Below are 15,325 nucleotides of genomic sequence, written 5' to 3' on the forward strand. Positions count from 1 at the left end.
GCGACGCAAGGGCGGGGCGGAAGGGCGGGGCGGGCCTCGCGCGCATGTGTCGGCGCGCGGCCTGCCGGGAGGCGGAAGCGGAAGCGCGAGTCTCCCCGGGAGAGATGGCCGCCGGGGGTCTGAGCCGGTTGGAGCGCAAGGCGGCGGAGCGGGTCCGGAGGCTGCGGGAGGAGCAGCAGAGGGAGCGCCTCCGCCAGGTACGGCGTTGCCCGCCCCGCGCCGCGCCCCCAGTCCGCGCCGCCCTCACCGCCTGCCCCGCGCCCGCAGGTGTCGCGCATCCTGAGGAAGGCGGTGGCCGAGCGCAGCGCGGAGGAGGGCCGGCTCCTGGCCGAGAGCGAAGACCTGGTGACCGAGCTGCAGGGCCGGAGCAGGCGGCGCGAGGGCCTGAAGCGGCGGCAGGAGGAGGCGAGTCCGGGGTGCGGGCGGGCCGGGCGGGGGCGCGGGCGAGCCGGGGCCAGCTCACGACCGGCTTCGGCGTCTCGGCAGGTGTGCGACGACCCGGAGGAGCTGCGGAGGAAAGTCCGGGAGCTGGCTAGCGCCGTCCGAAACGCCAAGCACCTGGTCGTCTACACGGGCGCGGGGATCAGCACGGTAAGGAAACGAGGCAGGGACGGCCGCGCCCCGGGTCGGCTCCCAGGTTGTGCGAAACACGGACCGCCGGGGGCGGGCGTGGGGCGCCCCCTTCTGGGTGTCGGACCCCAGCACCGAGCACCGTCTTCTGTTAAGCAACAGTACCGATTCGCAAAAGCTCGACTTAAAAGCACCTCTTGAGGGTCTTTCTTTTCTTAGAGAAACTCAGAACGACTCTATTTGGAACTTCGCAAAATAGAAAAACATTCTTAAATGCTTGAATTTTGTATTGTACCTAGTTAGAGACAGGAAAGGAAGAGGGATAAAAACGGGATGTAGTAGTTTGGTGCTTGTCCTAAGATTATATATTGGCAGAGCTAAACCCCAAACTGTCTTCTGATTCCCCATTCGTTGTGTCCCCTGAATGTTGAAGTAAGGTAAGTGGAATGCAAGGCAGTATGCATTAGAGTGCACCAGGTAAGGAAGAGAAATGCTTTGGCTTTTGATAAGTTTTATCAGGAAGCTACCTGGGTGGTAGAATGTGACTAGCTTTGACAGTGTGGATAGCACGTTGTTAAATTGCTGGGTGCAAGTTGAGTGTGACCTACATGTAGGTCCAGCAGAGGTGAATAGCAAGAATTTCTGTGGAGAGGTCCGTAGGTGACGATAATAAACCATATAAACGAATGACTGTAACATGAAGCTGGCTGTGCTAGGCTGCTAGAGTAGAAATCCAGATACGCCTTCTGTGGTCTCTGAGAGCTGGGAAACCCATCTGGTTGTTTTTTTATGAGAGGTGGCATTGAGTCTGGGCCTTGAAGGGTGGGTAGGATTTTACAGATACTTATGAAGTAAGACACTCCATACAGGGATGACTGAAGAAGCCCAGTAGCGAGAATGCGTGAGGTATGTTAACTGCTTTAACTTATCAACACCTGGAGCCCTGGCACATGTGACCTCTTGTCATTATGTAAAAGCAGTAATGCCATCTTTTAAAGAACTGTAAGCAGCTACTAAAGCCACTTGCTGTTCATTAATTTGCTCTGTTACTGTTTGAGGTTCCCTTTTTCCATGTGGGTCAGACCCACTGGTCAGGTGGGCATTTTTCTGAGCTTTAGCAACAGGGAAGAGACAGGGCTCCCTACAAGGGAGGTCACTCACACCTCAGGAAGCACAGGGCACCTTGATCCTGGCACACTATCTGTTTTCTTCTCTCGGGGTGGCTCTGTTTCACTGGATTGGGAACTTGGGAAACGCAGTAATGTTTATCTCTTTGAAGAGGTTGGTCTGTGTGGAGGTAGGCCAGGAAACACTTACAGCATCAGGATGTGAGAACGTGGAGGGAGGCGTGCAGTGAGCCTAACCAGTCCTCCCTCTCAGTATGAGGACAGACGTGGCCACAGAGCCCAGGCTGTACTACATGCTAGAGAGTCTCCCAGGGCGGGCAGGGCTCCTTGGAGCCTAGAAGGATGAGCTGGACCAGGTTTGGGTGCAGGGGTCCTGGCAGAGGGAAGGAGCCACAGCGGGTGCACTCCATCTGGGAGGACAGGTTAGACTAGGAAATGCTCAGCCTGAGGAACGAATTGAGGCCAGTCTGTGGGCCAGCACTTCTCAAAGTGCTGGGAGAAATTATTGGGAATTCTGCCAGTGCCTACAGTGATGTCCTTTCACTGGGCTTATCTCCTTTCTGAACCTGCAGGCAGCTTCTATCCCAGATTACCGGGGTCCTAATGGAGTGTGGACGCTGCTTCAGAAAGGAAGAAGCATTAGGTAAGCAGCCTAGCACAGCCTTCCCACCTAGTTAAGCAGAGACCTGATCTTGAAGCTCTCCTCACCTTCATTTCCCTTCTACCTGGCAGTGCTGCTGACCTGAGTGAGGCCGAGCCAACCCTCACCCACATGAGCATCACCTGCTTACACGAGCAGAAGCTGGTAAGAGCCCAGGGTGGCTGGTGTACGGCCATCCTTCGGTATCCCCCTTGGATACCAAAAGCTGAGGGTGCTCAAGTCCCTTGTATAAAATGGCGTAGTGTTTGTATATAACCTGCACACCTCCCCCCATACTTTATTATTTACTTACTTATTTATTTTTAAAATAAATTTATTTTATTTTTGGCTGCGTTGGGTCTTCGTTGCTGCGAGCGGGCTTTTCTCTAGTTGCGACAACCAGGGGCTACTCTTCGTCGCGGTGCGCGGGCTTCTCACTGCGGTGGCTTCTCTTGTTGCGGAGTTCAGGCTCAGAAGTTGTGGCGCACAGGCTTAGTGGCTCCACGGCATGTGGGATCTTCCCGGACCAGGGCTCGAACCCACGTCCCCTGCATTGGCAGGTGGATTCTTAACCACTCGCCACCAGGGAAGTCCTCCCCACCCCCATACTTTAAATCATCTCTGAATTACTTGTAATACCTAATAAAATGTCAGTACCACTTAAAAAGATATAAATACAATGTAAATGCTACACAGGTACTTGCCAGCGTGTGGCAAATTCAAGTTTTGCCTTTTGGAACTTTCTGGATTTTTTTTTTCCCGGAATATTTTTGATATCTGGTTGGTTGAATCTGCGGATGTAGAACCGTCAGATACGGAGGGCTGATTGTACTCACTGGGTCCACGGCGAGGACCGGGAGGGCCACTTTGGTGCCCAGGTGACAACTGCATCCTACTTCCATCAGCCAGTGGACCCTGTGATGAGTGCCCACCAAGCAGTTTAGATTCCTGGTTTGAGCCTACCTCTACTCCTCCTGTGTTTCCTCTCCAAGAGTAGAGAGCAGCCTCTCTGCTGAATCATCACATAGAGGGTCCACACAGGCCCAGAGCTCGTGAGGGTAGCCCCTTCCCCTTGTGTTTCTCTTGCATTTTTCCCACAGACCTCAGGAGCCACCTAGATACAGGGGAGGCTAGTAGGAAACCTCTGGAGATCCTCTGCTAAGCACCTGCAACCGAGTGGGGAAGGGGTCGAGCCTCCTGGGCCTTCAAGGACCTGAAGCATGATGACCCAAGAGAGCATCAGTTTGGGCCCCAAGCTCCTTTCCAGCCAAGAGGGGGCGGTGCAAACATTTGCCCTCCTGGGGGCTCCTAGGGCTTCTGAGTCTTTGGGGGTGGGCCCAGGGCCCTCCCCACCGGAGCTTCCTGAGTCCTACTGGGACCAGCCTGCTGCCCTGGGTTTGCCTTCGATGCTTTGTGCAGGGTCGGAGTTGCCGCTGGCTTGGGGACTCTGGGGCGGGCAGGGCTCGGTATGGTTTCACTCCTGAGTGCTGCTTCCCCCCCTTCCTCCTGCTGACTGCCACTGTCGCCCTTCCAGGTGCAGCACGTGGTGTCTCAGAACTGTGACGGGCTCCACCTGCGGAGCGGGCTGCCTCGCACAGCCATGTCGGAGCTCCACGGGAACATGTATATCGAAGTGAGCGGTCCCTCTGGGACTCGGGGGACTGGGCAGGCCAGTGGCTCCTGCTCACAGGGCCCTACTCTCCTCAGGTCTGCACAGCCTGCACTCCCAACAGGGAGTATGTGCGGGTGTTTGATGTGACGGAGCGCACCGCCCTGCACCGACACCAGACCGGCCGCACCTGCCACAAGTGCGGGGCCCAGCTCCGGGACACCATCGTGCACTTTGGGGAGAGGGGGACATTGGGACAGCCTCTGAACTGGGAGGCGGCCACCCAGGCTGCCAGCAGAGCAGACACAATCCTGTGCTTAGGCTCCAGCTTAAAGGTATGCGAATGGCACTGTGGATGGGAACGGGTGAGCCTTCCCGCAGCTGGCCAGCTCAGCCTTAGACCCCAGCTTCCTGTAGCCTCCTTCCCTGGTGTGTGTGTGTGTGGTCTGTCTGTCCATCCGTCCATTCCCGCAGGTTCTAAAGAAGTATCCACACCTCTGGTGCATGACCAAGCCCCCCAGCCGGCGGCCCAAGCTCTACATTGTGAACTTGCAGGTAACTCAGGTGCTCAGAGGTGCCTCCCTACACCTGGGCCTTAGGAGAGCCAGCAGTCCCTGGGACATTTATGTCCCACACTAATGCACCACGAGGTCTGGCTGAGTAGGGGCCAAGGCCAGCAGGCCATTGGGAAGGAGTGAGGTGCTGTCCTCACTTACCTTTTCCTGTCCCCAGTGGACCCCGAAGGATGACTGGGCTGCCCTGAAGCTGCACGGAAAGTGTGATGACGTCATGCGGCTCCTCATGGATGAGCTGGGCCTGGAGATCCCCCGCTACAGCAGGTGAGGGGGCACAGACACATCCCCCACTTCCCTGCCCCTGTGTGGATGGGTTGTATCTGTTGTCTTTTGTGAGCTGAGTGTAGAGAAAGCTCTGAGCTGCAGCAGATGGCATCTGAGGCGTGACTGCAGTGTGGTGGCCTCTGCAGGGACCAGCCCCAGCATTGGCTGAGGTGTCCTGGCTGGCGTGATTCCTGCGGGGAGAGGGAATCTGCCAGGGCACACCTGGATGTCCCCCTTCACCTCAGGCAGCCTGGACGGGAAGGTGCCTTGAAGGGATGTGCTCTCAGCAACTCTGCTCGTCAGGATCTGGGTGCACTGGCTTGGGGAGCTGGAATACTTTGGGGAAGCTTAAACAGATTGTGCCTGAATACAGAATTTGTGATAATTGAGATGTGGTGTGTGTATTGAGTGAAAAGTTTACACTTTCTTTCTCTGTGAATTTTCAGGGTCTTATAGGGGAAATCAATAACTTCTTTTAATCAAAGGGTTGGAGAATTAAGGATCCCTTCACCTTCTGGGCCTGGCAATTCTTGTATGTTATGTTTGTGGTGTTCTGTAATGTGGGCCTGTTGTGTACTGTACTTTTTTTTTTTTTCCACATTAACTTAGCTCATTTTCTTTATCAGTGCTTATCTGTATATTAAGTTTATGATATGTGGTTCTACATCTCAGTCAGACACATGATCTCTTCACGGTGTAGTGTTTAGGCTGCGCCTCCCTAGTCAGCTTCCCTCCCATCAAGTCCTGCAGTCTGGGAAGGGGAAGAGGGTCTGGTCTACCTGTCCCTGGCCGTACAAGTGAAAGGTGGGGCCCAGAGTTGGCTAGTGACTCACCCCTCCTGGGGCTACTGCCGCCCTACCCCATGTGTGCACAGCCCCCTCAATCACCGACGAGGACTGAGTTCTGCAGAGGCTGGGCTAGTCTGGGTGCTAGCCTTTGAGTTACTTGCGGAGCTTACCCCTCTCGCAGATGTTGTGGAGCTACCACTGAGCAAAGCACAGCCATGGTTAAGACGTGGGAGGGACGCAGGGTGACCTCAGTCAGCTTTCCCGTCCTGGGGCGGGTTGTGATTGTGAGGGGCTCCCAGGCACGCCTGACCCAGCTTTCCCTTTGCGTAGGTGGCAGGACCCCATCTTCTCGCTGGCCACTCCCCTGCGTGCGGGTGAAGAAGGCAGCCACAGTCGCAAGTCGCTGTGCAGAAGTCGAGAAGAACCTGGGCCTGGGGACCGGGGTGCACCACTTAGCTCAGCCCCTGTCCTGGGCGGCTGGTTTGGCAGGGGCTGCACCAAGCGCACAAAAAGGAAGAAAGTAACATAACCTGTTGCATGACCGAGAACAATGATGGCACTTTGCAAATGACCAGGACTCTTCTTCTTCAGGGGCAAGTGGCACTGTTAAGGCCAGGACTGCCCCTGGAATTCTCTGGGGGTGACATTTTCACCCTGACATGTTTAGCCATTTGTCATTGTGGAAAGCTCCCTTGCACTGCTGTGGTTGCCCCCCTGCATGGGCCTAATGATGGAAGACACCTCGCCCAAGCAGCCTCTTCTAAAGAGGTGGCAGCCACACCCTCTGTGAAAACAGGACTCGTGTTATTTCACACTTGGCCACAAAGAGGAAGCACACGGCTGCCTTACCTCATTCACTAGGCTAGTCTCAGGGGCCTCAACTCTATTTCTGCCACTTCTTATTAAAAATGTTAAGTTTATAGAAGCCTTTTTCTGTATTGAGTATGCTGCAAAGGAGTGGTTTTTGAGCCTTGGCTCTCAGCAGGCCTTTTTATTGTTATTAAACATCTCTGCACTGTCTTCCTCGTGTCACCGAGTGACTGCCTTTCTGAAGCGGTGGGTGGGAGCGGGCGCCTGGCGAGACTCCTGGAGGGGCGGATGCGCCCCACGTGGTCCTGCCCCAACCGCCGCTCCAGGTGGGAGCTGCGGGCTGGTGGGCGCAGGCTATTGGCCGGGAGCGGAGGGGCGGGGCTCGCCATTGGCCTCGCGAGGGAGGTGAGGGGGCGGGGCTCCGCGCGCGGGGCGGGGCGGCGCTCGGCATTGGCTGTGAGAGGCGGGTGAGGCCCGCGTGACGGCGCATGCGTGCGCGAGCTGCGGGGGCTGGGAGTGGGGAGCCGGCCGTGCCGCGCTGCCGGTTCGAGGCCATGATCCGGAACGGGCACGGGGAGGCAGGCGGCGCCGAGCGTCCGGGCCCAGGGGGCAGGCGTGCCGTGCGGGTGTGGTGCGACGGCTGGTGAGCGCGGTAGGGGGCGGGGGGCACGGGCGGGGCCGCGGTGACAGCTGTGGTCGCCTTCGCCGGGGTCGGGCGGCCGGCTAGTGCGGGGCGGGCGGCGCCTCGGCCGCGTAGGACGCCTGGAACCCGGGTCACCGCGTCGCCGCGGGCAGCGCGGCTGAGGGTTGCTGGAGTCTTTCTGCGGATCTCTACATGAGCGCCTTCCCCGGACGCCCCTTCTCTCACGTTTGCCTTTAAGCCGGAGACCCAGCCAGGCTGTCCCACCTGCCTAACTCGTGCACGATAGTGGCCAAAGTTGCGTGTCTAACCTTGATGACTTTAATCATTTCAGTGCCCTAGGAGCTCTTTTTCTCCGAAGGAGCCGTGCACCCAAAATGTCTTCCCAGAGTTCTCCTTGTCCGGCTCCCAGCTTGCCGGCACAAAACCAGGAAGGTTCTCCTAGGTATCTGGGCAAGCGTCAGCGCAGGCATTGCCCGATCTGTGTAAGACCCTAATGAAGCCCCCAGGCTCCTGGGTCCATCTGAGGAGGGCTACAGTGCCGAACTGTCCTCTTTTCTGGCAAGCCAGACAGCTGGAGTGGTGTTGAGATAGGTTTGAGGCCGTCAGCAGACAGGAGGAAAGTGAACCTCTAGTGATAAGTTGATGACTTGGATGCTTCCTTAGACCTTATTTGATGGAAGCAGAGAAAGAAAAACATCTGGCTAGCCCAGGGCTTCAGCGGCCAGCAAGTGGGGCTGCCATACTCCTGGGCCTGCACCTGAGTCACCTTGTGGAGGGGGCGTGGCTTCCTGTCCGTTGACTCTGACCTTGGCCCTGACCAGGCCTGGCCCCTGCCCCAGCAGGCCACAGCCACAGGCCACAGTGACTGGGATACAGCCTGGACCCAGGTCCACCCTGCATTCTGTGCCATGCACCCTCCTTCTGCCCAGCCTGTCCAGTGGGCACAAGGGCCTGCCAGGCTCCTGAATTTGGACTTCCCTCTTCCCTAAGCCCAGGACCAGAGCCCTGTGCCCCACAGGCTTGTCTGCTGGGGCCTGATGTGCTGGGGTGGGGCTAGCAGGTGGCGCTGAGTAGAATGGTTTTGTACACCTGGGTCACCTGGAGAAGCAGGGACAGCTCCACCTACTCAGAGGGCAATACAAGGCTGGGAAGAAGCAGAGTGAGAATGAGGGCCCACCTCAGGGACCACAGAGAAGTGGATGTCCCCTCCGCCACACATGGCAACCCGAGTGGAGCTGCTGTGGTGCTGTGTGTGGCCTTCAGCTGAGAGTTCACTCTTAACCAGGCCTGGATTTGAGGATGAAAGCTCTAGTACCAGGTGATAGGGAGGTGGTTGTTGGCCCCAGAGAGCAAAGCTTCACTGAGTTTCCAGAGGCCTTGGGGAGCAGGCAGGATTTCTAAAGCCAGTGACTGCCCTTGTTCATTGGCTGGACTTTGTTTAGTGTTGGCCCCCAGGACTGTCTGGCTGTTTCACAGTAGTACAGAGCCCAGTCCACCCCTGAACTAACATTGCCTTCTATTACCTTTCAGAGGGACTGCCTGTGACAGTTTGTATTTGGGAAGGGGAGGGGCTGAGGGCAGAGTGCTGTCCCAGGTGTGGGGAGCAGGGGCTGTTCTGTGCACTCACCAGCCCTCAGGTCTGCCAGGCCTTGTCCCCGGGCACAGCCATGCTCGCTCAGTCTGACCTTGAGCCTAGGGGCCAGTAATGTGGAGAGCTGAGCACCCCGCCCCTCTGAAAGCCCAGGCCCAACCGGACCCTGGGAGCAGTTGCCCATGGTGGCTTCCCAGAGGGCTTCCTAAGGACACTGCAGAGGAGCAAGACTGCACCCCCAACACTGGGATGATGGCCCTGCCCTCTCCACAGCTATGACATGGTACATTATGGCCACTCCAACCAGCTGCGCCAGGCACGGGCCATGGGTGACCACCTCATCGTGGGTGTACACACTGACGGTAAGCCGGGCTGCCAGGCCCACCCTCCTCCCCCACGCCTGTGACAGACGCCACAGGTCCCCTTGGTGGGTAGGGCCAGGCCCAGCCGTCCTCCCCAGAAGTGCAGCTCCACAGGCTCGCCCCAACCCCGGCCCAGGCCAAGCCATCCAGAGCTTTCCCGTCTTGCATCCTGTCGCGAGCTTGGGGGGCAGGGGTGGTCCAGTGGATCAGTCCAGGTATGCCGCCCACTTCCTACCCCCTTCCTGGTTCCCAGGGCCTTAGAGGACAGAGCACCCAGCCATCAAAAGGGAACCCCGGACCGTACCTGGAACTCTGGTTGGCTGGGGGTGAGGGGCGTGCAGTTACCCAGCAAGTGCATCCGCAGCGCCTGTACCGGCTCACAGAGGACAGAGCAGGGCTGCTCCTTGTGGTCCTGCCTCGTGAGCTGAGGGCCCGATGAGAGACAGCCTCCCACCGTGAGCCCTCATGTGGCCGCAGACCCTGCTCGATTCTGGGAGGGGACTTCTGAGGAGGAGCCAGTGAGCCTGTGGCCAGCCTTCCAGTGGTCACCCACCTTGTTCTTTGCCCTCTTCTCTCTCCCTAGAGGAGATCGCCAAGCACAAGGGGCCCCCGGTGTTCACTCAGGAGGAAAGATACAAGATGGTGCAGGCCATCAAGTGGGTGGACGAGGTGGTGCCAGCAGCCCCCTACGTCACCACGCTGGAGACGCTGGACAAGTACAGCTGCGACTTCTGCGTCCACGGCAGTGAGTCGGCAGGGCAGAGCCCCCGGGGCAGGGGAATTGGGCAGCTCCAGACCTGACCATCAGAGGGGCATCTGGAGGTGCCGGCCTCTTCACACTTTGGGGAGCACAGAGCTTTTGAGGGTCTGAGGAAGCTCTGGGTCCTTCCCCAGAAAGGAGCGCATGCACACCAGGGCAGGCCTGGAGCCGGGGTATGGGCCTGGAGGTCTTCATGGCTTTGGGTTAAGATCCTTGTTCTCGTGTGCGTGTCACCCCTTAGATGATATCACGCTGACTGTAGATGGCCGGGATACCTACGAGGAAGTGAAGCAGGCTGGGAGGTACAGGTAAGCTCTACTTGCTGAGTGCCCTGCTTTTCGAGGAGCGGGGCTCCCAGGTCCCATCGAGCTCCTTCTGCCTGTGAGGGCAGCGTCCGGGCCGCAGCCTGTTTCTCGTGGCCTGGACTGGAGCTGGGGGTGCCATACATCTGCATCGCCCAGTACGGTAGCCACTGGCCCCGGGCAGCTGCTAAGCAGGGGAAACGTGGGGTATGACTGGGGAGCTGGCTTTTGTTTGAGTCACTTTAATTGAAAAGGCCAGTGTGGCCAGCAGCTCGAATGGGGCAGTGAAGCCTGGGGTTCCCTTGGCAGGGAGTGTGTGATGAGGCACGACCTGGGCGTCAGTGGACAAAACAGGACCAGAGCCACCCTGTATGGCCTGCTCACCCCGACACTGCGAACTTGGGGCTTAGTGACAGCGTTCTGTCCAGTCATTTCCTTTGGTTGATAAAATCTCAGTGGTCCCTCCACTCTCCTGGTCTTGGTTTTTTGTTGTGGCTGAGAGTGGCGAGGAGACGCCCGGGTCTGTGCACAGCATGGCTGGGGGCTGGACCACGGTAGACTCAGCCACAAGCAGAGTTGCCCTTAGGTGGGGCAACTTAGGTGCCCATAGGAGGTGCAGCCTTGCAGGTGTGTCCCAGGATGAGAGCCCCACCCCCAACTCTTTTCCCAGAGAATGCAAGCGCACCCAGGGGGTGTCCACCACAGACCTCGTTGGCCGCATGCTGCTTGTGACCAAGGCCCATCACAGCAGCCAGGTGAGTCTTGGGGCCAGAGCGGAATCCCCGAGGTCCCAGAGCTGGGAGGGAGGGATCGCCTACCCCACCCTTGCCCCTCAGTGGGCACTAGGACAGCAAGCTTCGGTGTCCTGGGGTTGGTTGCGTCTGGAGGGCAAGGCCCCTCAACCCCCTGCCCTTCCGTGCAGGAGATGTCCTCCGAGTACCGGGAGTACGCAGACAGCTTTGGCAAGGTGAGTGTCACCTGTGCTGTCTGGGCCGCTGCCCAACCCCCAGGCCACCCCTGGGGAAAGGCTGGCCCGGAGCCTTGCCCTCTACCCTGCTCCCTGCTTTCTGGACACTGACCGGGTACTGACCGCCGGTCTTGCTGGCTGGCCGGTCCCAGCAGCCACTGCATGGAGGAAAAGTGAGGACTGCCCGCGTACGAGGGGTCTCTAACCAGGTGACCTGGTCCTCTCTCCCTCTGTAGCTCTCTCACCCGACACCCTCCAGGGAGACACTTTCCTCAGGAGGCTCCTCCCAGGTGACCAGACGGTGGCCTCAGGGTGCCAGGTCCCCACGAGGGCCATGTCCACTGGCCTCTTCCTAGCGGGTTCGTTGCCAGGCCAAGGTGGTGTTGGCTGCAGCGCCTGCTTGGCCATGGGACAGAACCCCAGTCCCACCGGCCATAGCGGCCCTGCCCAGCCTGCTTGTGGTGTGAACCAGGCACCTGCCAGCCAGCCCTCGGCATCCCTGCCTGAGATGTCTGCCTGGAAACAACAGCAGAGCGACAAGCGAGTGGCAGGCTGTGGCTAGGGGTTTGGAGTCCCGGCCTATAGCCCCCATGCCTGCCCCCGCCATCTCACACCTGTGCCGCCCAGAGCAGACTGACAGGCGGATGCGGGCAGGCCCAAGGATGGGCACAGGCAAGGGACGTGCCTGCGAGGCCTCTGTCGCTGACCAGGTTGTTCTCGGCTTACAGTGTCCTGGGGGGCGGAACCCTTGGACGGGGGTGTCCCAGTTTTTACAGACATCCCGGAAGATCATCCAGTTTGCTTCGGGGAAGGAGCCCCAGCCGGGGGAGACGGTCATCTACGTGGCTGGTGCTTTTGACCTGTTCCGTATCCTCTGGGACTGGGTCGGGAGTTGTCCCTGCCCCAGGCCTTTTCTGTGCATTTCCACATCTGCCCCAGCGGGCTGTGGGGGCTAGAGGGGCCTCCCTGACTCTCGAAGGCCCAGGATTGCGGTGGGGTGCAGGGGTGCCACTGTCAGCATGGAGAGGCACGAGCAGGTGGGTGGGAAGGTACCTGTCTGAGCCCCTGCTTCTGTGGGCGGCCGCTCCTCGTTGGTTCCTCAGTCCTTAATCTGGGCACAGACATCGGGCACGTGGACTTCCTGGAGAAGGTACATGGCCTGGCGGAGAGGCCCTACATCATCGCCGGCTTGCACTTTGACCAGGTCTCACCCCGGGCAGCCGGTAGCGTGGGGGCTCTGGAGGGGCTCCTAGGGTTGGGGTTGGGCACAGGCGAGGTAGAGGTGGCAAGCTTGGGCCTCTTCCCAGGGAGAAGCCCAGGAGAGCCTCCCATCGAGGGCTTCCCCACACTGGCAGACACCCCACGAGGGATTGTTGGGAGGGAGCAAGGCCTCACTCCCACCCCAGCCCACCCCTGAGGTCACCAGCTGACCCAACCTTGTTCTGGCTCTAGGAGGTCAACCACTACAAGGGGAAGAACTACCCCATCATGAACCTGCATGAGCGGACCCTGAGCGTGCTGGCCTGCAGGGTGAGTGCAGGCGGGCAGGTGGCAGGCCCAGTGGCGCCTCCTTCCAAGGCTGGAGCTGCTTCTCCGCAGGACCTTCCCTGGGGTACAGGAGTCTGGGGCTTCACCATGCTGCCTCTCAGCCCCTACCCCGCAGCCTGGTGAGGCCCATCTAACCAGCTGTGCTCCCTTTCCGCCCAGTATGTGTCCGAAGTGGTGATTGGGGCCCCGTACTCGGTCACAGCAGAGCTCCTGGATCACTTCAAGGTGAGGACGGGGCTCCTGGCGGGCGGCTTCCAGGGAGAGTCTTGACTGAGTGGCGCCAGGCCAGCTCTCTGAGCCCAGGCTGCTTCCCTGGAGAGGGCCTTCTGGGGGCAGGGGACCATGGGTGGAGATGCTGGGAGGGCGCCCTGACCCCCGCCTTCTCCCCAGGTGGACCTGGTGTGTCATGGGAAGACAGAAATCATGCCTGACAAGGATGGCTCCGACCCATATGAGGTGGGTCATGCTGGGCCCTCGACAGACATGAGATGGCCACTGTCTGATGCTTCCCAGCCACCTAACGCCCCCGCACCTCATCATGCCTGTCTGGGAAATGGGCGGGATGACAGCTGCCACGCTAATGGCCTCACGGCTTAAGGAGGCAGGTTGCTAACGGGTGGGAATAACTGCCCCCACCATAGTGGGGTGGGAACTCTCTGAACCAGGGCAGCAGGGCAGTCTTCTTGGGGTCCAAAGGAGGGCTCTCACCTCCTCCTCCTCCTGGCCTCCAGGAGCCCAAAAGAAGGGGTATTTTCTGTCAGATCGACAGTGGGAATGACCTCACCACGGATCTCATTGTCCAGCGCATCATCAAGAACAGGTGAGTCTCAGCCAGGCTGCTGGGGGCACGGGAAGCCGCTGAGGCTTGGGTATGGGTGCACCACTCACCCCCACCTGGCCCCCAGGCTGGAGTACGAGGCCCGGAACCAGAAGAAGGAGGCCAAGGAGCTGGCCTTCCTGGAGGCCATGAGACAGCAGGAGGCGCGGCCTGAGAGGGAGAGCGACTGTGACTTCTGACCAGAGGGGAGAGGTCGCCAAGGGCCCTCCAAGTGCTGGCCCTGTCCCAGCCCTGCCTCGAGAGCTTGGCTCGGTTTTTAACAAAGCTGCGGTGCCCTCCTTTCCAACCACCTGGCCGTGGAAGGGCTGGTGTGGAGGACACTGCCTTTCACCCTGCCCGTGAGGTGTCCGTCTTGCAGCAGGCCCTCCTGCCCTTCCTGCCGAGCTGCACAGTGAGGGGATCCAGCACAGTGGAGCAGCTCAACAGGCAGGATGAGCAGGGGGCACCTTCAACAGAGGGGTGCCACCCTGCGTGCCCGGAAAGGCCCAGTTTCCATCCTTTCGGCTCCGCTGCTGCTCTCCATTCTGCCCCCAGGAAGCTCCTGCAGACCCTGGATGCCCCCCACCGCCCAGCTCGAGGCCGTGGCCTTCCTGCCCACCCGGCCTCCGTGGGAGCCAGCATCAGGGAGCAGTGACCCAGGGCCCCACCCCCTTTCCTCCTCAGAGTGCAGACCATGCCACCTCCCACATGAGCGGCCTCTGCCCTGCAGTGTGTCCCTGGCGCCCCGGGGCCTGTCGCCCGGACGCTGCACCCCCTGCTTCCTGGGCCAGCCTCCCCACAGACTGTTCTCGGTTTTGTACCTGACCAGCTGGTGTGCAACCGAATAAACCTGCTAGGAGGTGCTCTGCCTCAGGCTCTCAACCCTGCAGGGCAGGACCAGGAAACCCACCACCTTGGCCGTGCTCCCCGTTGCCCACCCAGCAAGGAGGGGGCCAGCAGGCAGCATGATGGCAGCAAGGAACCCCCCAGATCTGGGCCCCCAGACACCTCCAGCTGCCTCCCACGTGGCAGGCGACAAAAAAAGGGGAGGGAGGCAAGGACCAACAGAGTACCTTTGGCCCCAGGGTCTGTCATGGGGAAAATGAGAGGCTGACACCCCGCGGCCCACATAGAGCTACCTCATCCAGGAAGGAATTAGGGGCTGCTCCCTGGCCCAATCCACAGAATCTCAGGGTCTTCTGCACCCAAGTCAGGGCACACTTGGAGTAGTGCAGTGGCTGCAGGGTGCTGACCCCGGTCGCCTCTTGATGGGGTTGGGGGGGAACAGTGGCAGTGGTTTATGGCTCTGTGGTGTTCAAGAGTGAGGACTGTGATGTTTTCTCAGTCCTCTGCCAGTTTCCTCCAGAATGGCCTCTGCCCTGCGCTGCTGAGCCAGATGGGGCTGGAGTACCCTGTGGCCCGGCCCCATGGGAGCCCCTGGCCAGCGGTCACTCCTTCTGGAAGGTGGGCCTGTCCTTTCTTTTGGTCCTTAAGGTCCAGCCTAGAACCCGTGCAGGAAGCTGCTGTGGGGGACTACGGTGCACGCACCCTGGCCAGGCAGCTGCTGCCTTGCTTCCTTTGTTCCCTCCTCGAGTAGGGGGAGCTCACTAAGCTGTGAGAGGCACAGGGCCCTCCCTGCACCCCCACCCCACCTGGGCCCCCAATTTCAGGAGCCCAGTGATGCCAGACTTTCCCACGCTCAGATCCCTGGGCGGCAGGGATCAGCCAGTCTCCTGTAGACTGATGTAAGTGTGGGACACAGGAGAGGCCGGAGGTTCCTCTTGAGACTGGAGTCAGCCCTAGGCCTGCTGAGAACCCCCTGCTGGGTGGCACCGCAAGGTGAGGACTGGGGAACCGTCCACAGCAGCAGTCAGGAAGCCCCAGGTGAGCCACGCACGGTTGGAGGAGACTCAGGGCCTGGGGGTCCAGGAGGTGGGCTCCTCCAGAGACTG

The 15,325-nt window shown here is 59.7% G+C and overlaps 2 protein-coding genes across 8 annotated transcripts; both read left to right on the forward strand.

Moving 5' to 3' along the window:
- Window positions 1–66: 66 nt before the first annotated feature.
- Window positions 67–6,593, forward strand: SIRT7 (sirtuin 7). 3 transcript variants are annotated; one of them, XR_009537532.1, is made up of 11 exons: window positions 67–197; window positions 268–405; window positions 487–591; window positions 2,270–2,340; window positions 2,430–2,502; window positions 3,872–3,970; window positions 4,045–4,281; window positions 4,364–4,501; window positions 4,679–4,785; window positions 5,232–5,317; window positions 5,904–6,044. XR_009537532.1 is itself a non-coding variant. In XM_060133999.1 (10 exons), exons 1-10 carry the CDS (start codon window positions 105–107, stop codon window positions 6,100–6,102), a joined length of 1,260 nt encoding a protein of 419 aa, XP_059989982.1. In that variant the 5' UTR covers window positions 67–104; the 3' UTR covers window positions 6,103–6,593. The 3 variants fall into 3 exon arrangements, 2 of the variants coding, with proteins under 2 accessions (XP_059989982.1, XP_059989983.1); XM_060133999.1 differs by lacking the exon at window positions 5,232–5,317 and having other exon boundaries at window positions 5,904–6,593; XM_060134000.1 differs by lacking the exon at window positions 5,232–5,317 and having other exon boundaries at window positions 4,421–4,501; window positions 5,904–6,593.
- A 278-nt stretch (window positions 6,594–6,871) lies between these two features.
- Window positions 6,872–14,236, forward strand: PCYT2 (phosphate cytidylyltransferase 2, ethanolamine). Of its 5 annotated transcripts, none has more exons than XM_060134383.1 (14): window positions 6,872–7,026; window positions 8,891–8,979; window positions 9,563–9,724; window positions 9,981–10,047; window positions 10,712–10,796; window positions 10,964–11,008; window positions 11,245–11,298; window positions 11,737–11,875; window positions 12,130–12,212; window positions 12,461–12,538; window positions 12,716–12,781; window positions 12,947–13,012; window positions 13,288–13,376; window positions 13,462–14,236. In XM_060134383.1, the coding sequence occupies exons 1-14, from the start codon at window positions 6,872–6,874 to the stop codon at window positions 13,571–13,573; spliced, it is 1,290 nt and encodes a 429-aa protein (XP_059990366.1). In that variant the 3' UTR covers window positions 13,574–14,236. The 5 variants fall into 5 exon arrangements, with proteins under 5 accessions (XP_059990366.1, XP_059990367.1, XP_059990368.1 ...); XM_060134384.1 differs by having other exon boundaries at window positions 6,874–7,026; window positions 13,318–13,376; XM_060134385.1 differs by having other exon boundaries at window positions 6,874–7,026; window positions 11,776–11,875.
- The last annotated feature ends 1,089 nt before the right edge of the window (window positions 14,237–15,325 follow it).

The sequence above is a fragment of the Lagenorhynchus albirostris genome, chromosome 20 (genome assembly GCF_949774975.1).
Source record: "Lagenorhynchus albirostris chromosome 20, mLagAlb1.1, whole genome shotgun sequence".
NCBI lineage: Eukaryota > Metazoa > Chordata > Mammalia > Artiodactyla > Delphinidae > Lagenorhynchus > Lagenorhynchus albirostris.